Raw genomic sequence first — 27202 nt, forward strand, 5'->3', positions numbered from 1 at the left:
GGTTCCTGAAGGCACAAGCTTCCTGTAGACATCCTCCGTCCACGCCCTACACACCTCCAATTTATACCACCTCCCATTAGTGTCTTCACGTATGACTGGATTATTCCACTGCAAGGTCAAAGCATCTACCATCACATGATTTTCTGAACCCCGTATGTGATCACTGCAGCTCCAACACAGGAGCGACAGATGGCAAATCATGATGCAAATTCCAGCATGGTCTCCGTGTTAGGTTCTACCTGAACAGAGAGTTCCTGGTGTCTAGGGTGCTTTCTGTTGGAAGCTGGTAGATTGGCTTAGATCCCGTGCATACTCTTTCCTCAGGGAAAGTCCCTGAGGATGCTTTCGGTGCAACATTATCTAGATTGGAAGGCCCTCAGGTCTAGAGCTCAAGCCTGACCTGCCAGAGGCTGTCAGTCTTGGGCCATGTTCTGTTGTGTACTCCTTGAGTGTCACTCACCTTCCAACCTCTGCCCCACCCTATCCAGTGCTGAGGATCCCTGCTGATGGCAATGTGTTCTATGCCATCAATCCCCGCGTGGACTTTGATTTTGTCCTCAGGAAAAGAGTCACCAGGAAGTGGGCCAACAGGAAGACAAAGGAGGTAAACACCTACCTTACTCGCTCTTTACCCCTGGTGCTCCTTCACATCCACCAGGGTGACAAAAAGCCTCAGCTCCTGGACATATGTTCTAGAATGCCTGTAGAGCACCCTGACAGGTGGGGGTGGCTGAGTTTCTGGGCTCTGCTGATGTTTCCATCCCCCACAGTTCTTGGAGTCCACTTCTTCGGTGACTCACAGGATTCCACGAGCTGTGAGCAGCAGCTCTTCAGTGGCAGCCAGACCACTACCCCAGGCCACTGAAAGCAAGGACTCCAGTACCAATAGTGTCACCAACAGCAGTTCCCTACTGCCTCATTACAACGAGCAGGCAGAAGACAGCAGCTTCGTACAGGTCCACCTGGAGGAGCAGACCAGGAGGGACTCACAGCGCATCCTGGTAAGCGGGCTGGCAGGGCTTCCTCCTGCATGAGCACAGGTGGGGGTGTTCGTCAGTTTCTGGTCTTTGCTGATATTCCATCCCCCACAGTTGTCAGAATCAACTTCTGAGGCCTCAGCCATGGAGTGTACCATCAGCCCAGCCTCCAGTCACATCTCTTCTCAAAAGGCTAGGCCCAAGCCGACGGCCACAAAACACATGAAGAAATCCAGGGCCATCGGATACATAACGGGCAGATGCTCATGGCCCCGGTCCAAGAAACAGGTGAAAGACAGCTGCCTCATAAATGTCAGACTGGAGCACCAGAGTGCAAAGGATGGCAAGACTATCCTGGTAAGCCTGGCGGAAGAGGTGTCCCCTGTGCTATCCCAGGGCAGGGAGCAAACACAAATCCCATACCATGGGCCACTCTTGCCCTCTTGAATTGGGAGTTTTTCAATGGTCAGGAAAGAGAGATGGGAATAAAGAAGAGAGAGGTCACTGTTAAGGGCTTGACCTGGGTTGAGGGAGAGCGTGACTATTTCCACCCCCATTTGTGAGGGAGTCTGTGTGTTACATGGCAGTGTGCAGACCAGAAGTGCGGGGGCAGGTCATGGTGGGAGATGAGAAAAGGACAGAATGCAGGATGCAGGATGCAGGCTGCACTGTGTGGGATGGAGAATGCTGGTGCACATGGAGGAGGAGAGCAACACGAGATTCTTCCTACCCCTTGAACAGGGTGCCGAGGGTCTCGCTGTAGAAGCGATATTCATGTGGATGGAGCACACTCCACCTCCAGGGAGGTGCTGTACAGGGGCCCATTCCCATGCCACCCTGGCTGAGTGAGGTGTCCTCCTCCATCCCAGGCAGTACTGAGCCTCTGGAGGCCAGGAGCTCTCACGGCTATCATTGGTCTTCCCTCTGAGTGTGTTTTGTGCCCTGGCAATCACAACCAAAGTCTCTTGGGTTTCTGCCTGGGCCACCCCAAAATTCACCCTGCATTCTGCAACAGCCCTGGGAGAGAGGAGGTCACTGGTCCATTCCTTCCATCATGGTGGCATGAAAGTGTTTCTCTACCCAGGCTGTGGCGTCCTTTGACCCTGAGTGAAATGTGGCTCCACAAAGGGCAATGGCAGAGCCAGGCAGACCTTTGTAGGAGGATTGGTGTCATAGCCCTGAGGAAGACCCCAGGCAATTACCAGGAGGCTACCCTTAGGTAGTGGAGTAGTGAGTAATGATGGTGCCCCTGTATTTAGAGCTGAACTTCCCCCTGAATGTCCCTGACACTGTTCTTGGGTAGCCACACCATGGCCCATTTCCTCAAGGCCTATCTCCTACGTTGATGCAGGTGACATGCAACGACAGGGCTCCTACGGTCATTCGCAGGGCCCTGGAACATCACTTGCTGTTGCAGGAGAAGCCACAAGACTATGAACTGGGACAAATCATCTCCCAACAGCACAGTAAGTGGGACAATCAGATGGTGGGGAGCCATATTGAAGAAGTGCACTCAGGTCAACTCGTAGCCCAAAAGAGTAGAATCTGACCAAGAACAAACTCAAACAGGTACTGATGGGCCTGGTGCACAAAGAAAACCACACTGGCACTGCTGGGAAGGTCTCTAGGTTCTCTGATCAGCCCCAGGGGCTAGTGTACCTCCCCACCAGGTGTCCAACCCTGGACAGCAACAGGCATTCAATGCTGATATCACTGAGGAGCGAGGAAGAAAGCATTCTTGCAGGGGTCATGTGGCCCCAGGGCTCACTGAGAGGAGTGTTTGCAGAGGAAGATGAAAACACAGGGGCTAAGGATGCAGTTGGTGCATTTGTGGACTGAAGCAGTACTATTGAAAGCCTTCTCCATGACCAGAAATCCACTCTCTGTGCACAGCATTGTCAGTATTCTAGCAAGCAGGAACAGGACTAAATGTGAAAAAAAAACAGACTGGGAGACAGCCTCAACAGTCTGACACTGCACAAATGACCAAGTCTTCTGTGCCTGAGTCCACTTGCCTAGATGGAATCAGTAGAGCCAGGTTATTTTCCCTCACTAAAATCAGATGAGGGCTTCTTAGGCACGTATGCCACAAAGCTGACCTGTAATTAATGCCATTGCTGTTTTCTTTTCTGTGAGCCAAAACCCTAAAGCAGCTATGATCCCCTTTCTGTCCACACTGAAAACCGCATCCAAAACCAGCCTATGAAACATTCTCTCATATCCGAATCCACGAATACTGTTAAGTGAGTAGAGTTCACGGAAGTAGAAGGCTAAACCTTGGTGGGCTCGGAAATTCATAGCACAGGTACATCCATCCAAACCCAAATAGAGAACAGGCCCTTTTTAGAGGAGGGCAGCAGGAGACAGGTGTTCAGACCAGGGACTCACTGGCCGTCTGAAACCCACTGGGGGTTGTTGCATCCCTGGACCATAGGAAAATGTGGGAGTGAAGCCGTTCCTTTCCTGGTCTTTGGAATGATTGATCTCAGTAGGGCAGCATTTGGGATGTGGCCTCCCTTGTAGGATGCCTGGTCCACATGGAGCTGACTAGCAACAATGGCAGAACATGGCTAACACAAGGTGTCTCAGTTGGTCATACTTTCCTCCCTGTCAAATACTTGGGGAAAATAAATTAGCAGGGGACTCCTGCTTTGGCTCTGGGTTTCATAGCATTCCATTTGGTTCTGAACTGAGACTGTGCATTATGGCAGAGGGTGTGGCACCTGCAACCTATGGAGCACTTGCCAACCAGGTGATTTCATGGGATATAAGGAGACTGAGAGAGTGAAAGAGAGAAAGATGGGAAGAAGACGAGGACTAATACTAGGAGAATGAGGATAAAGAGGAGCCCCCAGGGCTGGGGATATAGCTCAGTTGGTAGAGTGCTTGCCTCCCAAGCACAAGGCCCTGTGTTCAATCTCCAGCACTGCAAAAAAAAAAAAAAAAAAAAAAAAAAAAGAGGAGCCCCCAGCAAAAATATATGTGTGCTGAGGGCCTCTCCCTCTTCAGGTCTTCCTCCATCCATGCCCAACCTTCTTCCACTTTCTCCCACTGCTTAGTGTTCTCTTCATCTTGACTGAGTATTCCATGATCACATCAGAGCACTCAACATGGAATGCTTCACCCAAAACCCACCAGGAAACCTTGCTGAACTGGGGGTGAAACATTGAGCACATGAGTCATCTGTGTAAGATTTCAGATGTAATCCCTAGGGGTATGCTTTGGCAAAATCAAGATGAACTGTGATCTTCTGGAGCCCAAAGCCTTTGGAGTCAACAGGCATTAGTCCTGGTGAAGTCCTAGACCTAGTTTTTCCTCCGGGAAGATGGTTGAGGATGTGTCTGGTGGTATTGGAGCTGATCTGGACAGCTCTCAGGTCTGTGGCTCAGGCCTTTGCTGGCAGAGGCTGTCAGATGTTGGGGTGTCCTGCTCTGCACGTCTCAAGTGCCACCTATCCAACCTGTACCCCTCTCTCCCCAGAAATGAAGATTCCAAAGAATGCCAACGTCTTTTATGCGATGAAGCCACATGTCAGGAGAGACTTCATCCTGAGAAAGAGGACCTGTCCTCAGGATGAAAAGGATGACTGGATCCCTCCCCAACCTCCCTCTTATGAGGCAACTCAGGTGCGACATCACCGCTGGAACCTGTGGACAAGAATCTGCTCCTGTCTCTCTGGGCAGTGCTAAAGCATTGCATCATGGATGATCAATGAGATTGACTTCTAAAATGTTTACTCATCAATTCCATACATAATTGGACCTTAAGTTTTGTTATTTAAAATATGTTTCTGTATTCTGATCCACTTTCATGATTTGAATCTATTCATTTTACCAGTAATTCCTAGCGGAAACATTCAACCCTAGATGAAAGAATGTTTCATTTGATCAAAATGACATTTTGGTATTGGGAGTATGGCAGATTGCATTTTCTGACTCAATTTCCAATGGGAGAAATGAAATATTGGATATTATGATACTCACATGCATGAAGGCACACACACGCACACACTCAACAGACATACAAGCACACACGCTCAGAGAGAGTTTGAGTTGGTTATGGTGAAATGCTTTTAATAACCTGCATTCTTCAGCAATGGGAGGATACATATATGCTCAATACTTAGGAAATTATAGATTAAGGAAATAATTATATATATATGTATATGTATGTATATATATGAATGTGAATATGTATATATACATATATATACACACACACACATAATGAATACACACACACATATATATATATACCCATACCTCCCATGTGTGTGTGTGTGTGCATGCATCACATCTGAAAAGAAAGGTTCAGTCTGGATCACTAAAAGTAACAACTGATGCTGCAGGAGCTGCAGTAACTTAGAAAGAGTGTGGGGTAATAAGGTCTGCAGCCACACCTGGTCCCCAAGGGAGTGACAAGGTCAAAACTAGTCTCTTCACTGCCACAGAGTCTACTTACGAAATTGGAGTCTATTCGCCTCAAATTTTCCATATAAAGAAAAAGTATGAATGTAGCAAAAATATTTTTAGTTCTTAAAATTAGAGGACAGGCAGCCCTTTGTCCCAGGACACACACGCGGGAAACTGACACTGAGATGCTCACAGATGCCACCGGCCAGTGGGAGGAACACTTGGTTGACACCTGAAAACCCACAGGGCCGGCACCGCCCGCTGCCCAAGTCACACAGCAGGAATGACACGAGAGCCACTAACGGACAGGGGAAAGGCCGGCTCCCCTTCTGCTGAGTCCTCAATAGAGCCCTTGCTGCCCAAGATCCATGGCCACCTCTCCACCCAGGTGGAGGAGCTGGTGCTCAGGTGCCACACCCTCCATGGTCATTGCCCAGCTTCCAGTGTCCATGGCACACCAGGGAAGGAGTAGCTTCAACAACCAGGTGGGAGTCAGGGTTCTGGCTGCCCAAAGGCTGGAGGACCACGGTCAGGTGTCCGGGGTGCAGAGGTGGGCTCTTGTCTTCACGCTCCTTGCTGCTGTGACAAGACACCATTTCAAGATCCCCAAACTTGTGGTCACTGCACCTGCTTGTCAAGTACAAAACAGGTGATGTGTGTCCAGCCCTCAAAAGAAAACAAAAAAAAGTAAGAGGAAAATATGCACCATTATTAAATATTAGTTTAAAATGTGTTTTTAAAAGTATATGTCAATGAAAGTTCTAGAAGGTGAGGCTCTGGCAGACCCAGGTCCTTTTCTGCAGTCATCCAACCCTAAGAATGAGGGAGGATCTCTCTCAGCAGGTTTTGTCTGTTCCAAAGGGCATCAACCCCTGCAACCTTGGAGTGTGGCAGCACCCAGCCTGTGAGGAAGGTGGGGGTGCCTGACAATCCCTCTGGATGTGGAGAGGCGTGTCTGCTCCACACCCACCCAGGGAGCACACCATCAGCCCCCCGAACCTGGGGGACACCAGATCAACCCCTACAAGCAGTGGTGTGATTCCCGACCAGCCCCTCTATCGCGTTCAATGCCCACTGGAAACACCCAGCCCATCAGAGGTGACACAGGACTCACACCCCCAACTACTGGAGGCCAAATCATCTCTAGCACATTGTGTGTTCACACCCAAGGGGGTCCCTTCCTACACATGCCCTCTGGAGCCCACTGACACAGAGGTGGTGAGAGGGGGACTGTCACGTCACAGAAAGCCACCATACTGCAGCCTCCTACCATGTCCTTGTCATTGGTTGATGTGTCATAGTGCACAGGATGGTTGGCGTGGACCTGCTTCAGTCTCTCAAGCAGGGTCTCTTCCAAGGTCTCTCTATCCTTGAGCTCGATGAACTGGAAGGCCATCTTGCTCCTGATGCTGATGAGGATGGGGCTGGGCAGCAGACTGGTGTCCTCCATCTTCTCCATGCTCACTACCTGATGCAAAAGACGGCACATGAAGGGGAGGTGCTGGAGAATGGAACTGACTAATTACGCTCTGTACATGTCCCAATATGAACAATGAATCCCACTGTTATGTATAATTGCAAGGCACTAATAAAAAGATTTGAATCACAGTAAGTACTGCAAAAAAGAAGGAAGGCAGGCCTCCACGAAATGCTCACAAGTTAATCTAATATGGAATAATGGCAACAAGGACCTGATATAAAGGTTGAAAAGTGTGCAAGGGAGCATCAATAACAATCACCAAAAGGCAGAAGTAACCCAAGCTTCCATGCACAGATGAATGGGTAAGGGAACTGTGGTTTAGGCTACCATGGAATATTACTCAGACTTCCAAAGGAAGGGAATTCTAACAGATAAGAGGTGGATGAACATTAAGAACATTGTGTAGTGGAAGAAACAAGTCACAAAATGACAATGCTGTAGGATTCCACTTACAAATTGGTTACAAGGTAAATTTCATGCTATGCATAATTCAAAAATCAATTTTTAGGTATGTAGGTCATCATGTCGATTTCTTGCTCCACTGATAATAATGCTTGCAAAATGAAGACATCTATTGGAGAAGGAGGGGATAGATCTGGGAAATCATATGAGGAAAAACACTGAGTTTCTAAGCAATCAGGCTCAGGACCTATGCTACGAGAAACGAGACCCCAGAGGTCTTGATGTATAACAGCTGTGGTACCCCCTCAGCAGAGATGCCTGAGATCAAGGACCAAGCTGCTTGCATTCAGAAGCAAACTCAGGTTGCCCACACTCCCGTTTCCAATGAGAGAATCACAGAGTTATAGGAGGGACCTGATCCTAACATAAGGAGGCATTTTTAAATCTTTCACAAGTTCCACGGGAGAATAAATGCCAATTTGACCCCTATTTTCTAAAGGTGAAGCTTTTTACAGTTTGTCTTTTTTTTTTGTATTTTTTTAGGCAACAAAAGGGGAGGATCCCTTCCTAAAGAGCTGTAGGAAAAGCTTGGATTGCGAGGCATGTACTTTTGAATGACAGCTTTATCAACAGTGTGGGGCTAGGGTATGTTTTTCTTACCATCACTTCTAGGCAACCTTTGGTTGCCATAGCAACAAGAGAAAAAAGGAAGGCTGAAGGGGTAATGCTGTAATTCAGCCCACACTTCCCTCCTGGAGCCTGGCCATCAGATGGCCCAAGGTGCTCTGGATGGGATATAGTTGGAGTGTGTCCCCCGAAAGTTCTTGTGTTGAAAGCTTGATCCCCAATGGGGCAGCATTAAAGGGTGGTGGAACCTTAAGAGGTGAGGTCTAGTAGGGGAAGGATGGGTCACTGGAAGAATAGCCCTCAGTAGGGATTATGGGACCTGGTTCATTCCCACAACAAGGATTGTTACAAAGAATGGTCCTTCCCCATTCTCTGGCTTCCTGTCTTCAGACATGATGTTTCCATCTACTCATGCTCCTGCCATGGGGGCACTGTCCACCACAACACCCTCACTGGTGCTCACCCAACACCATGTTCTTGAGCCTCAGGACTGGGAGTTAATTAAGCCTTTTCTTCCTTTTTTTGGTTAATAAGTAAACCTGGCATCATGGATTTTGTTGTAGTAGCAGAAAATGGACTCAACCACATGGGTTAAAAGATGAAATGGTGCATCAAAGTGTGCATGGCAGGTCAAGCAGAGGGGAGAGGCAGGGTGTACCTCTCTGAGCAGAAGGACAACATTGTAGCAGCCATCTTCTATGCTGGCAAAGCAGGTGGAGCTGTCAGAGGAAAACATGCGTCCTGCGGTGTGGAACCGACTGAAGGGCGTCCAGAGGAGCAGTCCATCACAGTGTGCAGCTTCTGTTTCTCGGTAGCCTGAAAAAGATTCAAAACAGCTCCTTCTGTGCTTGGGTTTCAAGGTCCCTGGTGAGAGGTGGGGGGAGTTCAAGATACGGAAAGATCAACAGACATGAGATTGAAAAGAAAACACTTTTGAACTTGCTGGCACAACGTGATAGTTTAGTGACTGAAATAAAAAAAAGTCATGCTCCTCCAGAGCCTGTGAGCCCCATGTTCCATCCAGACATTCAGTTGCCCTTCCAACCAAGTGCAAGGAGCAGAGCCCGCTGTCCCCACCAGCAAGAAATTCATAAACTCATGAACTCAAATAAGTATTAGATCCTGGTTTGAATAACTCAGTACTCCAAAAATGGCAGCAAAGGCCATGTGTGGAGAAGTTAGATGATAAGCGGGGTGAGCATCGGTGAGACATGGGGAAGGTGGAGCCCTTGCACGCTGCTCGTGGAAGGCCAACTGACACTCTCACCTTGGCAAACAGCCAGAAGCCCTCAAACGTTGAAAGTGGACCTAGTGTTTACCCAGACATTCCCTCCCAGGTGAATGCAACAAACAGACTTGAGCACTGTCGTCCACTAACTGGCACACAAACACAGCAGCAGATTCATAGTCGAAGGTGGAAACTACCCCATGTCCACCAGTTGATCAATGGACACAGCAAATGTGGCACATGCCCTCAAGCAGGGTAGATAGTACTCAGCCATCAACAGAAAGTGTGCATGGACAGAGCTGGAAACCTCAGGCTGAGTGAAAGAAGCCAGACACAAAGACCACAAGGTGCCAGTTTCATTTACATGAAATGTCCGCACAGGAGGCTGACAGGCAGAAATAAGGAGTGGCTGCTCATTAATGTGAGGCTTCTTGGGAGGGTAATAAAAGGTTCCGTGGCTGTAGTGATGATTGTGTGGTCCTGTGAATATTGTAAAACCTCAACTACCCATTGAAAGTCTTAACTGTTCAGATGTGAATAACCGAAAAGGAGCCTGACTTTTCTCCAGAGGAGTACCAGGGAGCCAGGGAAAGGCAAGTGCACTGTGCCAAGTACACACACTGAATCACACATAATTTCCTACATTCGTATAGGAATATATGCCTGGTGTAGCTCCACATCTTGTACAACCACAAGAAGGGAAGCTGTACTCCATGGATGTAGGACATGTCAAAGTACACATGACAGTCAAGTATATCTACAAAGAACAAAGAAAAAGAAGTTCACATAGTGCAAGAATGGAAGGTGAGGTCCCTCAAGGGGATCACAAGGTCCCTGAGAGTCAACAATGCCCAACACACTTACATTTAACTCTAAAAATTTTGCTGTCAACATGCTGAGAGTAGAATGGTGGAAACCAGAGGCCAGAGAGGTTGGCTCAGGAGCTCTGAGCCAGTGAGAGAAGGAGCAGGAAGTTCCGGGGTGCTGCTGCAGAGCAAGTGACTACAGGTGCCAATCCCACATGAAATTCTTCAGCCTGCTAGATAAAAGGATTTAGGGACCAGGAAACAAAAACAATGATCAGAGCCCCAAGAGTCTCTTTCGTAAGGAAGAGATAAGCGCCGTCCATCTTCCAAAAGAACTATCACACATCAGAGGTGACCCAACACCACATGGAGTTGAATTTGGGAACAAAGAAAAAAGGAAACCTATAAAGAGCATTTTTTTGTGTGCCTTTTGTGGCAACATGTGACCAGTTTGAACTACATGCACACAGCTGGAAGGGACGGGAAGTCATTCTGAATACATGAAAACCCCAAAAATGCTGCTGTTCAAGGACCACCACTGAGAAAGATGCACCCCCACCAGACAGTGAGAAGAAAGAGCATGTCTTAAGGAGGAAGAGATCTGCTGTTTTCAAAATGACTTCCTTGTATTAGCACTGAACACTAGACCTCATGGTTTTGAATGAATTCACTACAGGTTGAGTCGGCCTTATTCAAAATGCTTGGGACCAGAAGAGTTTCAATTTTCAGAGTTTTTCAGATTTTACAAGATCTATGTAAACTTTAGCAGTTGAGCATCCCTAATTAAAAAATCTAAATAAAAACTGCTCCAAAATTCGGTTACAAAACAAGAGTTTCAGATGCTGAGGTACTAAACTGCCTCATGAGCAAAGGCATTATAGCTATGGTTTACTCATCTCCTTGGATATTTTAAAGAAATGTCAATCGAAAAAAAAAATACAGGAATGTTAAAACAGATAAACAATTTTGAAGTAAAAGATTAAAGCTGTTTTTAAGATTAAACATAGGATTATATGATTTGGCTATTCCATTTCTGGGTAAAAATACTCAATAGAATCGGAAGCAGGTGTCAGAGAAATTAGTGTGCCCAGTTCACGACAGCATTGTTCACAATAGCCAGAAGGTGAAAGCAAAATAAGCGTGCATGGACAGACGAGTGGATAAACACAGTGGGGTATGTACATATGATGGATTATGATTCAGCCCTGAAAAGAAAGGACATTCTGACACATGCTGTGACAGAGATGAACCTTGAGGACATTATATTAAGCGAAATAAGCCCAAAGCAAAACATTGAGTGTTGTCTACTTACGTGAGGGATCCAGCTGATTCCACAGAGACAGCAGAATGGCGGTTGTGAGGCAAGGTTGAACAGGGTGATAGTGTCTAGTAGGTAGACTTTTAGTTTAATCAAGTCAGAAGAGTTCTGGAATGGGCAGTGAGGATGGTCATGTATCAGTGTGAACATACTTAATGCCACTGAACTGCATGCCTGAAAATGGGGAGGTCTGTGTTATATAAATTTCAAAGTAAAGAAAAAAAAAAACCCTGTTTAATGACTAGTAGTATTTGATCAGTCCTGATTCTGTAAGTATGTCAAAAATTGAATCCAGGACAGTACTCTGTGGTCTCTCATAGGATCTTTCATAACGGTTCACCTTGACATCAGAGCTGTGGTTAGTTACCCAGTTATGATCTGCAAAGCTGAAATCAAATTCCAACTCAAACACTGGGTTTGAACTTCAGATGATAAAGCTGAATTCCTTAGTGACACTGCAAGCAACTAGCCTGACAGTCTCCATGACTGGTGTCACCATGGACCAAATTATACAAAATACTGACTTACTCTATTGATGACAAAGGTATCGAAATCAGTTCAGCTGCCCTGAAAACATTTTTTACCATGTGATTTAAGATGAAAAGATGAGGACTTGGTGTAGCTCGGTGGTAGAGCCCTGGTCTCGCATGCATAAGGACCTGGGTTCAACCCCAGCACCACCAGAAAACCAAAAAAAGGTTTCTATACAAATACCATGCCATTTTATGAAAGAAACTTGAGCATTCATGGGGTTTGCTATGCACACAGGCCCTCGAACCAATGCCCAGGGACACAGCGAAGACCTCACAACCAAAAGGTGCTAAGCAAAGCACACGAAAAGGTCAAGCAGCTGAGGGACACCATGGGACTGAAGCTCTACCTCTTGGTGATCTGGCTTGGCTCCTGCACATCTGGCTCCAGACCTCATTATCCAGCAGCCTCCGCAGCATCACATCTACCAGCTGCTCCATGATCTTCAAGACCGCATCCAGGATCAGAAACATGGAGGAGTCACGCTCCTTATTCTGTGTGGTGATCCGAATGGTGTCCGCCACAAAGACGTTGGCTGTCCTTTCCAATTTCTGGATATCAACCCAAGGTATTACAAGTTGAACTGAAAGAGAAAAGATGCAAAATCAGATCCCCCATAAAGTGGGAGCCAAACTTCAAGCATCAGCAAATAACAATCCAACGTTCTATTTGTCTCTTTTAAGCTAAAATGCAAAAGTCTCAAAGCCTGTGCAGGGGAAGAGTACACAACTGCCTGACAGCTGCTGGTGAAACCCAACTCATGGGCCAAGGGTTTTCTTAAAGATTGAAGTGTCATCTCCCAGGTTGCTGGCTACTGCATACTTTCAAGGACCAACATTTTGCAATCCAATAGCATACATCTTCAAGAATATTTCAACACTCATGCAAAAGTTTCTGAATCACACAAAATCTACTTTCAAAAACAGCACTCACACATTAAGGTAGAAGAAAAAGGAGTGTGCAAGAGGGTTATTCATTTCTCGTTCACAGAAGTGGGCTGAGCATCGAGTCTGTGTCACATGACTCTTATTATGCTTTGAAGACACTACAAGCAGATTCTATGAAATGCTAAGGTAATACAGTACAGTCAGGCACAGTGTATGTGCACCTCCGAGCTACCTGCAAGCCTGAGGCAGGTGGGTGTCTTGATCCCAGGGTTTTAGGTTCAGCCTGGGCAACAAAGCAAGACTTTCACTTTAGAAAAAGAAAGCAGGTGCTGGGACATAGCTCAGTAGCAGAGCACTTGCCTAGCATGTGTGAAGCCCTGGGTTTGATTCCCAGCACTGCCAGAAAGACAGCCAGGTGCTGTGGCACCCACCTTTAGTGCCAGTGACCCAGGAGGCTGGAGGATCCCTCCTTGCTAGGGAGGTAACTTAGCTAGTCCTTGTCTCAAAAAGCAAGGTTGGGATGGGGGGCAGGGCTCAACAGTTAAGTGCTCTGGCTTCAATCCTCAGTAATACTGCTACTAATAAAGATAATGTAAAATAGTGCAGGTGATACATTTTTAAACAAACATGCTAGTCCCAGATTTTTTTGGGGGGTGTGTACCAGGGATTAAAGTCAGGGGCACTTGGCTACTGAGCCTCATCCCCAGCCTAATTTTGTATTTTATTTAGAGACAGGTCTCACTGAGTTGCTCAGTGCCTCGCCTTTGCTGAGGCTACCTTTCAACTTGCTATCCTTCTGTCTCAGTCTCCTGGGACGCTGGAATTACAGGCATGCGCCATTATACGCATCTGAGAATTAGTGTGGATACAATGATAGGCAGTAGGCTAATGCAGAAGAAAACCGGAGAAGATAAAATCATATCTGTTAGCCGATTCCTCATACAGATAACAAGTAGAAAAACATGATCGAATATTAGCAATAATTAATTTTTTCCAAGTATCATCATCCTAACACAATTAGGTTTAGTGACAATCCTTAGTGTTCCAAATGAAATCATTTCCTTTTCACCTCAGAGAATGAATGTCATATTGTAACATTTCCTTCCACTTATTTAGCCATAGCATTTTCGATGACTTTAGAATTGTAAACAGCCTCATTACTATGTCAGGCCTGGGACTACTCTTTTCCAGCTATGCCAGCTCTTCTGCCCACACTAGTTTCATCTACACTGCCTACTTGAGTTCATTAAGTGACTGCTCTGTGGAATGCCCTGCACTTAAGCAGCACAAATAGGAAAAACTACACTACAAGCAAATAAGCAACACCAACTTGGCAGAACCCAGCCCAGAAACAGACATGGTGTACATTATAAGGGGACAAGGAAGGCATGGTGGACGTGACCAATCTGAACTGGGTATTGAAGGACAAACAGGAGTTTCTAAAGAGGCTAAGGAGAGAAGGAAAAGCATTTGGAAAAGTGTTCATTTGGGAAAGCATTTCAGAAAGAAGGATGGCCAAGGTTAGGCTGGGGCTCATTCCAAGCATGGTCAGGAGAGGACTGGGCACACAGGGCAGGATACTGAGGCATCAGAAGGGAGTCTGGTGAGACTGAAAGAGAAAACAGCATGTGCAGGAGGCTGGCCACAGCAGATATTCAGAAGGAGGCCTCCCACTGGCTGCACTTGGAGAATAAATGAAGAAAACCACACATACGTGTGCATCTCCCATGCCACCCAGCACGGGCTCTTGAAATGGCTTCTGAAAGTGCTTTCAATGGCAATGGCTTTTGAAACCTTGAACACACAACTGACACCTGTGGCGTTGCCTTTTCCTATGGAATGCCAGTACTGAGGACAGTGCCCACTGCTGGTGCGATGTCATAAATTCTTTCTGGATTTGAAGTGGACCCAGGTAAAGTGTTCTGCATATACAACAGTCATGATGTTCAAGGACGGGTGTTTTAAAAGATGTCCTTCTGCATTAAGAAGCAGAAGTACATGCTACTCCTATAGAAATATTCACCCATCAGATATGATACTGTATCTTCAACATAATCTATGGTAGTAAAAGGCTTTGAGTAGCTATTTAAATAAGTTACACAGATATGCTCCTGAAGGTAGCAGAAAAATGAATTGTCTCCAGAAAACAAGCAAAAAAAAAAAATCAAGCTCCTTCGTTGTAGCATGTATACTTCAACTTAATTATCTGCACAAATCATTTGGAAACTAATCCAGTATCACCTGCTGTCTTCTCAACCACCCACTTAAATCTTTTGCTGTGGGATTTAACCTTTAATGGCTTCTCTAGGGAGCCATGCCAATCAACCCCAGGGCCAACTTTATCTTGAAGGACCAAATATTGCAGATGCTGGCACTGGCCTCACATGACTTCATTGACCAGGAGAAGGGGTAGAAGCAGAGGTGGTTGATGCTGATGTACAGACAGCATTGGCGGGGCACCCAGCCCTTACAGCAGCAGCAAGAGCAGTAGGTGACCACCTTCTCTGCCTCGAGGAGGACGAACCTGGCCTCCAACGTCACCACCGCTTCTCAGAACTTCCTGGGCTCCCCTTTCTGCTCAGCAAGCCTGCTGCTGCTCTCTTAATCTCTTAAGCAATCAGACCCTGACTCACAAGAGACAGGGCCTTCATCCAGGGAGCTGGGCAAAGGGAAGGAAGACAGCACAAGGGACAGGAAGCAGGAAGGACAGATGCACCCAGGCACTTAAGGAATCGCTGTTGTTTCCACGACAACCACTCCTGTCCACAACCCTGAAACAGCCACAGCCAGAGGGGGAAAAAAAAGGCAGAGATCAATTAACCATCACAAGGTTGCAAAACACAAAGAAAAGTCTCTCAGTCACTTACTGACCATGAAGCTGTGGCTGAATCAGCTGACTTCTAAGGTTTTGAGAATTTTAATTCACAATTATTTCCCAAATCCTCCCTACACTCATGCTACAGTTTGGATCTTCAATGCCTCCCCAAGGTCCATGTGTTAAAGGCCTGATTCCCAGCTAGTGTATTGGGAGGTGATGGAACTGCACAAGGAGGGGTCTGGCGGGAGGTCCTTGGATGACTGGGGACATGCCCTTGAAGAGGACAGCGGGACCCCAGCCCCTTCCTCTCTGCTCCCTGGCTCGCCATGAATTGAACACTTTTCTTCTGCCATAAGCTGCTGCCTTGATGTGCTGTCCCATCACAGGCTCACAAGCAAGGGGCCCGATCAGTCACGGACTGGAGCCTCCAGAACTGGGAGCCAAACCAACCTTCCCTAAGTCAGTCACTCAGGTATTTGTGACAGCGATGAAAAGCGAACCAACACAAGAGATACAAAACCCAGTGACTGGCTCTGGTGTGGGAACTCACATCAGCCCCGAAGAACTACGCAACTAGGACCTAAGAGTCTCTTTAAAACATGAACGAATATCTTCATTAGGTTCAAAAAGGTCAGTATAAAGCCAACTGCAGGATCTGGAGAAGACTAATGCCATGCACCACCACTGTCCACTCTATACTTGTTCAAGGTGGAAGGGAGGACCCTGGCCAAGCTTCTAGAGGGCAGAAGTACTCCTAAATCCCTGGGGAGTGTGGGAAACAGCAGAGGGCACAATCTGACACTGCAACTCTTTTGTCAACCACCACCAAGAAGGGACCTTTGTGATCTGTGGTGGTGACAGAAGAGACTAGAATAAAAGCTGTGGTTCATTTCTCAAGGGTGACAGTCTGTCGTTACCTGTCCTTTTCTTTTTCTTAACATTTTCATTTGTGTTTTATATGACTGTCTTATGAGAGCCTATGTTTCCTAAGATGAGGCTGTTTTCTCAGGGGTGTTACCAAATCCTCACTGTATAAGTCCTGTTAGAAATGAAACCTGGGCACTCACATTAAAATAATCTAATCATAATTACTATAAAATAAACCTCAGTGCTGGTGAAGTGTACTGTTTTCTTCATTATTTATCAGGCTCTAGAGCCGACTGGCATGGCCGAGAACAGGATTCAGAGGCTCCAAGCAGACATGATGGTGGCCATAGGGCCTCCCAACTGTCATGGCTGCATGTCTGGTCCCAGGAAGAGCTGAAGCAGAGGGATTTTTCAAGTTTTATGGAGCAGCCAAGGGCCCAGGAAAGATCCAACTCTCACACCCTGTGGATCTGGCCCGAGGAGTGGCGAGAACAAAGGCCACGATGTGCTCTCGCTCCCCAGCACTGCCTCCTCAGCTTTCCTTTCTTCCTTCCTTTCTTTTTTTAGGGCATACTAGCTTTGAAGTGTCACGGATCAAAACTGTCACCCCCAAACATGCCACTTCAGCATAAGGATAACTGAGCCAAAGATAACTGAGAGACAAAAAAGACGGGGTACCAGAAAGACTCTCTGCCCTGCCCCATCTGCCTCGAGTCAGGAGGGACTCTCCATCTGCACAGGTGTGTCCCCCTCTGTCCTGGGAAGACACCTTTGACCTCTTGATCTCAGCAGCATGAGGGGCTCACACAGCCTCATGGAGAGGGCCCTACCCTGCCATTAGTTTCCCCCATGTTTACCTCCCCGACCCTGCACCACCCCAGAAGATGGACCCCTTTTCCTGTCACTTCAGTCCTCAGTCAACTGGTTGCTTTCCCTTAAGGTGCTGTGCAAGGTCGATTCTAACCACCCTACCAGTTACATGGCTGAGTTTCTGCCACGTGTATACACTCTGAGTGCATTCATATCAACTCTTTCTCTCTTGCTCATCTGCTGCATAGCGATGTCATTTCCAGGGCCTCAACTACAGAACCTAGGGAGAGGACACTTTTCCTTCTCCTACAGAAGGGTTTCAGGAAGCAGCATAGCAGAAATCAATTTCCTTCCTCCCAAGCAAGGGAAATACCTCAAGAAAAGAACCACTACAGTTCACGTTAGGCCAAGAGAGGCAGGTCAAGTGTTGCTGATGCTCAGTCCCATCTGATACAGGACACCGAGGCACAGTTCATCGGCAAGGATGAGGGGTGTCCCGAGAGCTGTGTCTTTTACCATAGCCCAGGTCAGCTCTGACCCCACAGGTAAGAGGTCATGCCCTGGCTGCCAAGCAGCCAGGTCACCCCTGCTCTTCACTCATCCTGCTCACATCCCCTAGTCCCCAAATGGAAAAGACTGCTTCTCTTGCTTGCTCTAAAACCAAAAATTCACTTTGACACCCCTTACGAAAAGCTGGAAGTCTTCAGGTTTGTTTTCAAAAAAACAAAATCCATGGTCTGGGATATTCACAACAGTTCTATTAGTGCATTCTACTTATACACAGTAGTGGGGTTCACTCTGACATCATCATACAGGCATGGAATAGAATGAGCTCCATTTCCCTCCCCTGGGCTGCCTACTTTAGTGGGCTCTCTATTACATATTTGGACTTTAATTAGTGCTTTATAGGTATGCATCAAAGATGGAATTCACTGTCGTATATTCATGTATGTATACAGCACTATTTTGACAATTTCTTTCCACACTGGGGATCCTTTGAATAGAGGAAATGAACTGAGGGGGAGGAAGGAGGAACAGGAAGCGGGAGGAAAGATGGATGGCTTTGAGGAGGTTTTATCCCAAGGGAAGAAAACTGTACTGCAGGCTTATGTGTTCAAGTATGTAAGGAGAGTTCACTGTAGAACAAGGAAACATGTCCCTCCCCAACAGGATCTTAAAGCACCAATCACCATCATGTCCTTGCAATGACACCAGTTATGTAACAATGTAACTGGCAGCAGGTATGGACAAATACCTCCCAAGATTCCTCTCCTGCCTTCTCACACCTTAACTGGCTGTAACTCCATTTAATTAACATCTGCAGAATGAACATCCACTATTGGGACCAGAGCACTAGGTCCAATGTGGTGACAAATGTTACAGCTAAAGAGAAAATGAGTCAGGAATAACTAATTTGAGGAAGACAATAATATGTTGCTCTGCAAAAACAGAAATCTTAACATTATGGTATCCCACGAGAAAAAAAAAAGGATGATTATATCTGTAAAAGATAACAGGAATTAGGCCTGAGGATGAAGCACCACCCTCTTTTTTTCCTAAATTTCAGGTGTATCTTTATGTGCTGCAAAGACTGACAGGTGACAAATTGAACTAATTTGCCTTTGCACATTAATCCAAAAAGTGTAATCGGACTGGTGAAGACTGTGGGTACGTGGCCGAGTTCACAATGTCATGAAGAGTCACCCGAGATGGGAGAAAGGTGGAGATCAAAGGGCCTACCTTCACCTTTCCCTTGACAAAGCTGGCCATGTCATCTTTATAATCAAACACAGAGTATGGAGGAGATTCTGTCCCAGCCACTTCCAGTGTTGGTTGATTTCCTCTAATGTGGTACCTGGATCAGAATAGAGAGAGAGTGAAAAACAAGAGTCATCGTTTTGCTAACATTAAGTCACTGTGTTAATGTTCTGCAAACATCCCGTGCCAGGGTTCTCACACCCAAGCCATAGTTTGTCACTGAAAGCTGGCACTCTCCACTGGTGCCATGGTCTCTCCTGCCACTGCACTGGGACTTACAAACTTCAGTCCCATGACCACTTAGGCCAGCTCACCAAGCAGGAAAACCTTGGAACTGTCCTGTGACCACCCTGCACACCTTGATCATGTGCAGAGCACCTACCACTCAAGTGTCAGAAGCATTTGCAATGGTACAGCTGTTCCAGCATGGAACACAGACCAAGTGGCAGACGATTCTCAAGAGTCTCACTTAGTGTCTCCTGGGAGAAGAGAGGCCCGTGGAGAAGTACCAAAGTCACGTTCAAAGGGGAAGAACCTCCTGGGAAGGTCCTCACAGGATGTTGTCACTGCAACAGGCACTGGTTGACCGACAAGCAACAGCCAGAAATTTCACAGGTTTACAAATGGACACTTCATACCATTTACAGCAATATTGAGATTGCTATCAAAAAAACCTGTATTTAATACCTAATCCATTAAGTATCACAGCTTAGCCTAAGCTCCTATCAACACGTTCAGAGCACACCCATTACCCTGCAGTTGGGCAAAACCATCCAATACAAAGCCTATGTATTATAAAGTGTTGAAGAGCTCACGTAATTTATTGCATACTATGCTGAAGTGAAAAGTGCAAGGTTTCTACGGCTATGCTTCCACCTGACCGATAAGTCCAAAAATTGTGAAGTCTGACCACGCAAAGTCAGGGGGCCATCTGGATACGTCACTTTCCTTTGCCTTACAAATCTTCAACAGGGGCCTCGGTCACCTTTTTTGCATGCTTCCCCACTATCTACCCACCATGCTTTACTGGGCACTGACTACATGCCCAATGCTGTCCTGGGCACAGGAGGGAAAGCAGCCAGAGAGACACTGGAACTTTTACTTCCTTGAGGGAGGCAGGAAAAAAGAAGTGACCTGAGCTCCAGCAGGGAGTCAGCACAACGGATGTCTGAGCTCTAGCCTGAAGGACTGGGCATGCTCCTCTGTCTACAACCCCAAGCCACTCAGTCAATGCTCACAACTTCTCTCTCTGCCTAAAGCGAGGCACCTTTAGGAAGCCTGGAGAGACTTTGGTCCATGTGAAATTAAAATAGTAATAACAACTTGTCTCCCTTCCTATCTGTTATCCACAGATCTTTTGCCAAATAACAGTTAACCCATGAAGTAGTTTAACTCTCTTCCACCTAGTTTAAAAGAAAAATGTGCTCTTAAAGGCCCCCCTCTACTTCTCTGTCCTGTCACACAGGACCCTGGAAAAGACAGGGATCATCCTCACAGGCCGCTCTTCCCATTCCTACTCTGAGCTGGTTCCACCCAGGGTCTTTCCTACCCTTTTTGTTTGTACTTTATTGGACACCCACATTCCTGGGCAGGGATCCTTTCTCAATGCTCAGCACACAACCAAGTATGAGGGCGAGTCAACGACATGCAAGACGCCCAAGTAATGCCTGCACAAGTACAAATATCTCAGTCAACAGCACAATCCTCACACCAGAACATACCCATGCCTCCCATCCTCACTCCCCACAAGAGAACCCTGAAAAGAACAATTCACTACTCAGGACCTTCTGAGGGCAGGACAATGGTAGAAAACAAGCCAGGCAAACCTGACCTGTGTCGACCCAAGGAAAACTTCCTCAGCACCCGGCAGCCCAGTGATGCAGTCTCTTGGCACAGACGTGCAACATGGGGTGGAGACTGCCCAAGTCGGACACAGCCCTTGCACTTTGCCCCCGGCTATTACCACACACGCACACACCTGGGAAAACCCTGTTAATCAGACACCAAGACGGTAAAGGAAAGGGCCACTTTATACCCCAAAACACGTGAGTGCCCTGAAACACACCCCTAAGAAGCCAGGCTCACTCACGCTCATAGATCAGTGTGCTTCTGATCACTAAGAAAGAGACAGACATGTGAAGGAGAGCCAGAGCTTCTGAAATCAGGTGAGGCTCCCCGGGCATTACCTGCAAGCACAACAACAAGCAGATGCTCCGCATGTTCACAACTCAGGGTCTGGAACATTCCAACGGGAACAAGACTCACCAGTGGCTATGGCCCAGTGAACATTGCATCCATCCAGGAACTCTCCACATGCTATGGGAGAGTACACCTGTGAGCCGGGAACTTGAAGCAGAACTTGAAAGGGAGCGCCCTCAGTGTTGGAATCCAGCACTGCCTCCAGAGCACCCACCAGGCCACGTATAAGGCAAAAGAGAAGCAAACACACCTGTGAGCTCAGGGACATGCAGACCCGCAGTGTGCAGCTGCCACTCCCACATGCGGAAGCAGCATGGTCACTGGTGAGAGCCCAGGCATAGCTCCAAAACCCTGCAGAATCAGAGATCCATGGGGCCCAGAGCTCTAGCTTCCTCACACCCATTTCCCCAGCATCTGCTGTTGGAGTTAGACTGCCCGATTGGAACCCCAGCTCTACCACTTTCAAGCTGTGTGGCCTTGGGAAAGTTACCTGATTTCTCTGTGCCCTGGTCTCTTTGGAAGATAAAGCAACCACGATATGCCTCCAAGGGTAATTATGGAAATTAAGTCATCATTCAAAGTACCTAGACTATTGCCAGGCCCTTCAAGCACCAGGTAAGTGTCGCCCGTTAGGATCCTCATCATATCCACATCTCACATGGAAGAATAATCCCTTTCTACTCCAGAAAGGTACCCTGAGAAATATGACAACACATCCAAGACCCCACAGGACAGAAGGCACACGTAGCAGGTGAAGGATTGGCATTCTGCTGTGATGAATGGCATCCTTAATCAATGGCAGGTGAACAAACCCAATCCCTCCTCCCTGGAGGAGCTGAAGCCCTACACCTTCCTTTGCCCATGCTCCTTCACTACTAGGCCCCGAGAGGGCCCTGAGTGACCTGAGGAGTTTATTTTGGTTTAAGACCCCAATATTAAAGGAAGTTGAATCATTAAGGAGTATGTCACTGACCTGCCACCCCATCACCCCAGAGTGTGCAGCATGTTTCACACCAGCAGGGACATGTGCCAACACAACAGAGCACCCCACAATTCAGAAAGTTAACGCTGGGACATTCCTACCCTCTGCTCCTCAGATCCCGCCAGTTTCCAAGTGCCTCACAAACCCATCCTAAGGGGAACAAACACTCTGTGACTTGGAAATGCATGGGATGTATCCACTTGTTCCTCCCGCCTTGGCAGCAGGGCACTCTGTCACTGGACAGCCCTCATGATCGCAGGCTGACTGGGGCCTGCCCCACATCACAGAGGATTAGGGCACATCCCCAGGAAAAGATCCAAATTCAAAACTGTATATATGGGGACTTGGGCTGGGGATCAGTGGCACAGAACCTGTCTGGCATGTGGGAGGCACTGGGTTGCATCCTCAACACCCTATGAAAGGGAACAAATAAAGGTCTATTAACATCAAAAAAATTATTTAAAAAAAATGCTTGTATGGTTTCTACTGATCACAGGTTGCTTTTGTACCACTGTAGAAACAAAGGCACTAATCCAGCCCACAGGAGTTGAGAACTGCTTGTCTTATGACTCTACCACATTGGACCTGTTCAGAATCACCCACTGCCTTGAGCCGTCACATCTCCTAACACACCTTTGACTTTCGTGAGCTTGACGGCTTCAAAGATTACTGGCCAGTTCTTCAGCATCAAATCCCAGTTTTGGCTTGCCTGACGCTGATTAGATTCAGGTTAAAGTCTCTGGCCAGCCTCACAGAAGGAATGCTATGCATCACATCCTCTCAGGTGGACACAATTTCAACTTGTTCCACTCCTGGTGATGTTCACTTGGTCTCTTAAGTTAGTGTCTGCTTGGGCTCTGCACGATGAACTTATTCCTTTTTCCCTTGTAACTCACAAGCCTCCTACAGACAAATAATGAAGTTATATAAATTTCCCATTCCTCAAACTTTCAATTTATTCACTTTTATCAGTATGGTCTCATCTTTTCTGCTTTTCTTCAAAGAGTAAGAATTCATTACTATTATTTACTCGGATGATTTAATTGTCCCAGGTTTGGCAGGTAGGAATCCCTTCAAGCTGGGTTCTGTGTCCTTTGGACATGTACTCATGGTTTTTCATAGTCTCTGCCACAATAAAATATTCCAACATTGTCTCCTACTTTCCCTGCACCATCCCAGAAATGGGACATTTTTCCCAGAAATTCTATTTCTTTTCAAGAGGATTGCTACACAAAAGCCACCTGGCATTCTACTGGCTTGGGAGGCTGAGGCAGGAGGATTGTGAATTCAATGACTGCCTCAGCAACTTAGCACAACCGTGGCTCAAAATAAAAAAATAAAAAGGGCTGGGGATGTGGATCAGTGGGTATGTGGCCCTAGGTTCCATCCCTGCTATAAAATAAAAATAAAAAGCTGGTATCTGGAAGCTCATTGGTAACCGGGTCTGTGTGTATACATAGGACTCATGTATTTGCACACAGGCATACACATCTCTAATGCAATGTGTGTATGTATACATAATCTACATACAGAGAAACTGAGTTCACACTGATGCCTCCTGCGACCCACTCCCCATGTTCATTCTTACTTCTTTCCTTGTTCACAGCTCTCTTCTCCAACAGAGAAGCCCAGCCTCCACCACCCTTGATAGACTTACTTGCACATCAAGCCTCTCTTGCTCCCAACCTCCACACCCAAGACACACCCTGCTCACCCTGTGCAACCTCTTCCTTGATGACCGGCACCTACACCACCCTTACCTGCCCTATGGGATGACTTTCCCCAGCAGAAGGAAGGACATGTGTAGTTTTACAGCAATTATTCTTTGGCTAGTCCCCTGACCCTTTAAGGGTTTGTTATTTGGTGTCAGACGACAGAGCAGGGACAGGAAGGCTGTCCTGTCTGCTAGATGGAGCGCTGACACTTAATACAGATCCCACAGGCAGCTTAGCAGAGCTCAGTGGAAGAAAACAGCAGGCTGGGGTAAGGGCACTTAAGGCTGTGTTTTCAAAAGACTGGTGAAATGCCACATTTGTCTAGCAACTATAAAAAATCCTGGTGGAGACACTGAGGAAGACTAGAAAGGAGCCCATCCCAGGAGGCGCTTCTCAGACATCTCTGACAGAACCCATGCAGACGTTGTAACAGCAGCCTGGGGGACTCTAGGTGACATGGAATGAAGAGAACAGGGAGAGTGTGCAGCACCTGGACAGTCACAGAGGGGTGCTGAGTTTTGAGGCAGAGTGGGAATTTCTCTCACATGCTTCTGGAAAGGTCTGGAGGTCTGTGTCAACCCGGACCCTTCAACTGGTGGGCAGGTGGGCAGAGCAGCAATCAAAAAGCCACAAGGGGACTTCCAGCTTCAGTTCCAGCATGCAAAGAGCTTGGGAAGCACCCCTCCCATAAATACAAGCAGAGGCCAAGCAGACTACAAATCACAGGCTTTTCTTGGACTCATCGGAGAACTGAGGTCATGGGTCAAAACATAATCCCCAAAGCTAAAGTGGCACAGGTAATCCGAGGGACACAGCTGGGACCTGCTCCCCTAGTGCTGAGGTCATAAACTGCAGGACACTTGAGTCCTGAGTCTCACTGTGCGAGGGCCTGACTGAAAGAGAATAAGAAAGCCCTGGTGCTGCGATCTTAAGGGACCCCAAGGCAGCACAGGTGTTCTCACCAGAACCCCACCAGTTCCCACTGAAAGACCCCAGGGACACCTGCCCAGCTCTCTGGACAAGGGAAGAATAAGGCCATGAGGCATCCTCAGGGCCTCACCCCAGCTGGGCAAAGTCCTTCTCTGGCTCCTGTGTCCCCTCTGGCTTTCCTGTCCCCACAGGGGTGGGAGGAAGTGGCTAGAAAACTCTTGGGAATGTCACAGGCCAGGGTCACACGTCCACTGATGACTGAGATTGATTGATGATTCTAGGACCCTCCCCCTTGCCAACAGCAAAAGCTCCAGGATAAATGAGAGCACATGACAGCTCAAAGAGCAGGGAGACTGGGAAGTTCTTAACCCAGGGACAGAGGGGAGACACAACCAGGGACATGGAGGAATGTGAGGCCTCTGGTACCTTCAGCTACAGGAAACTGCAAAGAACCAAGTCCCAGCAGAGTAGCAAAACACACACGGAAGATGATTTCCTCACTTGTTAGTATTTATTTATATATATGTATAAATAATAAGTTGTTTATATACCATAATAAGTTTTCTCTCTATATATATAGAAAAACATGCCAGTAGGCAAGAAAATACACATGATTAAAAGATAGGACTGGGGAGATAGCTCAGTCGGTAGAGTGCTTGCCTTATAAGCACAAGGCCATGGGTTTGATCCCCAGAAACCAGAAAGAAAAAGAAAAGATAAAGCATGCATCAAAATGACACACAGATAAGACAGATCTTGGTACTTTGAGAGAACTTTTAAAATAAGTGCGATTTATAGGTGAAGGGCTCTAAAGAAAAGGTATAGAGTATGGAAGACTAGGTCATGAAAGCAGACAGATGGAAACTCTAAGAAATGAAAAACAAAATAAATAGAAATAAACAAAAATGAAGATTGCCCTTCATGGCTCATCAGTAGATGGGACAGTCAAGAAAACAATCAGTGAACTTGAAGACAGATCAACAGAAACCCCCCCACACACTGAAAAGCCAAGAGTGAGACAGAGACATAGGAAGTATACAATATCTGACTGCTGGGGATAATTCCCAAAGATAGAAGGACCCCAAACTGGAAAAACAGAAGAAGAGGAAAGCAATCATGTGAAGCAATAATGACCAAGAATTTTCCAAAATTAATGACACACCCCAGATCACAGATCCAAGAAGTACAGAGAATACCACGCAGAAAATTATAAAAAAAAAACAAAGGAAAAATATTTACAAATCTACACTGAGGTATATCATATTCAAATTGCAGAAACAAAAAGAAAATCTTTAAAGAAGAGGGGGTGTGAAGCAGACAGCCTAGGAAGAACACGGTAATTATAGCAGACGACTCCAAACATGCGATCAAGGGAGTTGAAATAAGGTGTTGAAAGAAATGAATCACAAACCAATAAATCTAAATGAAGTGAGGATTTGTTTTGGGGGGGATACTTGGTATTGAATCTAGGGGTGCTCTACCACTGAACCACATCCCCAGTTGTTTTATTGTTTGTTTAGAGACAGGGATTCAAAAATTGCTGAGGCTGACCTCAAAGATGTGATCCTCCTGCCTCCTTCTACCAAATTGGTAGGATTACCAGCAAGGACCACCATGCCAGGCTGTGTCCAGTGAAATTATCCTTCAAAATTGAAAATGAAAGACTTTCTTGAAAAAGAACAGGAAATCCATTTCCAGCAGACCTAACCATCAAATTCGTCAGAGAGAAAGAAAACACATAGGTCAGTAGTTCTAAGCTACGTAAAGAGAAGAAGTGTGTCTCAGGAAATGAATGAGGGTAGATTCAAATTTCTTATTTTTCCTATCCCTAAGCAATTGAAAAGAAGTATTTGAAGGGTTAACAAAAATTTTATTGAGTGATTACACTATGTAAATAAGTGAAATGGATGACAATGTCAGAAAAGATGAGACAGGATCTGGGAATACTATATCTGCATCTAGGCCAAGCATGGTGGTGCACACCTACAATCCCAGTGGCTCAGGAGGCTGAGGCAGGAGGATCACAAATTTAAGGCCAGCCTCAGCAACTCTGAGACCTTGTCTCAAAATAGAGCTACAAATAGACTTGGGATATGGCACAGTGCTTAAGCGTCCCTGGGTTCAATCCCAAATACACACACACAAAAAAATCTACATTTCATGTGAAACAGCATAATATTTGTAGACACAGATTAATCTGGAAATTATGTTCCAAACCAGAAATATATACTACAAATTCTTTTCAACCTACTGTTGGCAAGCTAACAGATAAATGGCATCACCAAGCATTCAACTGCTAAAGAAGTCAGGAAAAGTGGTTCAAAAGAAAAAGAACAGAACAAGGAATAGAAAACAGTTACCAACCTGGTAGAGATTCATCTAACAATGCCAACAATCACTTTACATGTGAATGGCCTAAATACACCAACCAAAAACACCCAGGGATTTTCAGAAT

The 27202-nt window shown here is 46.5% G+C and overlaps 1 protein-coding gene, 1 long non-coding RNA gene and 1 pseudogene across 2 annotated transcripts; 1 reads left to right on the forward strand and 2 right to left on the reverse strand.

Moving 5' to 3' along the window:
- Window positions 1–598: 598 nt before the first annotated feature.
- On the forward strand, window positions 599–4783 carry LOC124975626 (ral guanine nucleotide dissociation stimulator-like). Its single transcript, XM_047538242.1, has 4 exons — window positions 599–1001; window positions 1092–1334; window positions 2329–2443; window positions 4458–4783. The coding sequence occupies exons 2-4, from the start codon at window positions 1122–1124 to the stop codon at window positions 4664–4666; spliced, it is 537 nt and encodes a 178-aa protein (XP_047394198.1). The 5' UTR covers window positions 599–1001; window positions 1092–1121; the 3' UTR covers window positions 4667–4783.
- LOC124975630 (TBC1 domain family member 8-like) lies at window positions 4598–13508 on the reverse strand (annotated as a pseudogene).
- A 7045-nt stretch (window positions 13509–20553) lies between these two features.
- LOC124975627 (uncharacterized) lies at window positions 20554–21405 on the reverse strand. Its single transcript, XR_007106912.1, has 4 exons — window positions 21187–21405; window positions 21011–21107; window positions 20753–20910; window positions 20554–20588 (listed from the first exon to the last, which is right to left on the reverse strand). It is a non-coding gene; the product is annotated as an uncharacterized LOC124975627 (long non-coding RNA).
- Between the last annotated feature and the right edge of the window lie 5797 nt (window positions 21406–27202).

The sequence above is a fragment of the Sciurus carolinensis genome, unplaced genomic scaffold, assembly GCF_902686445.1.
Source record: "Sciurus carolinensis unplaced genomic scaffold, mSciCar1.2, whole genome shotgun sequence".
NCBI lineage: Eukaryota > Metazoa > Chordata > Mammalia > Rodentia > Sciuridae > Sciurus > Sciurus carolinensis.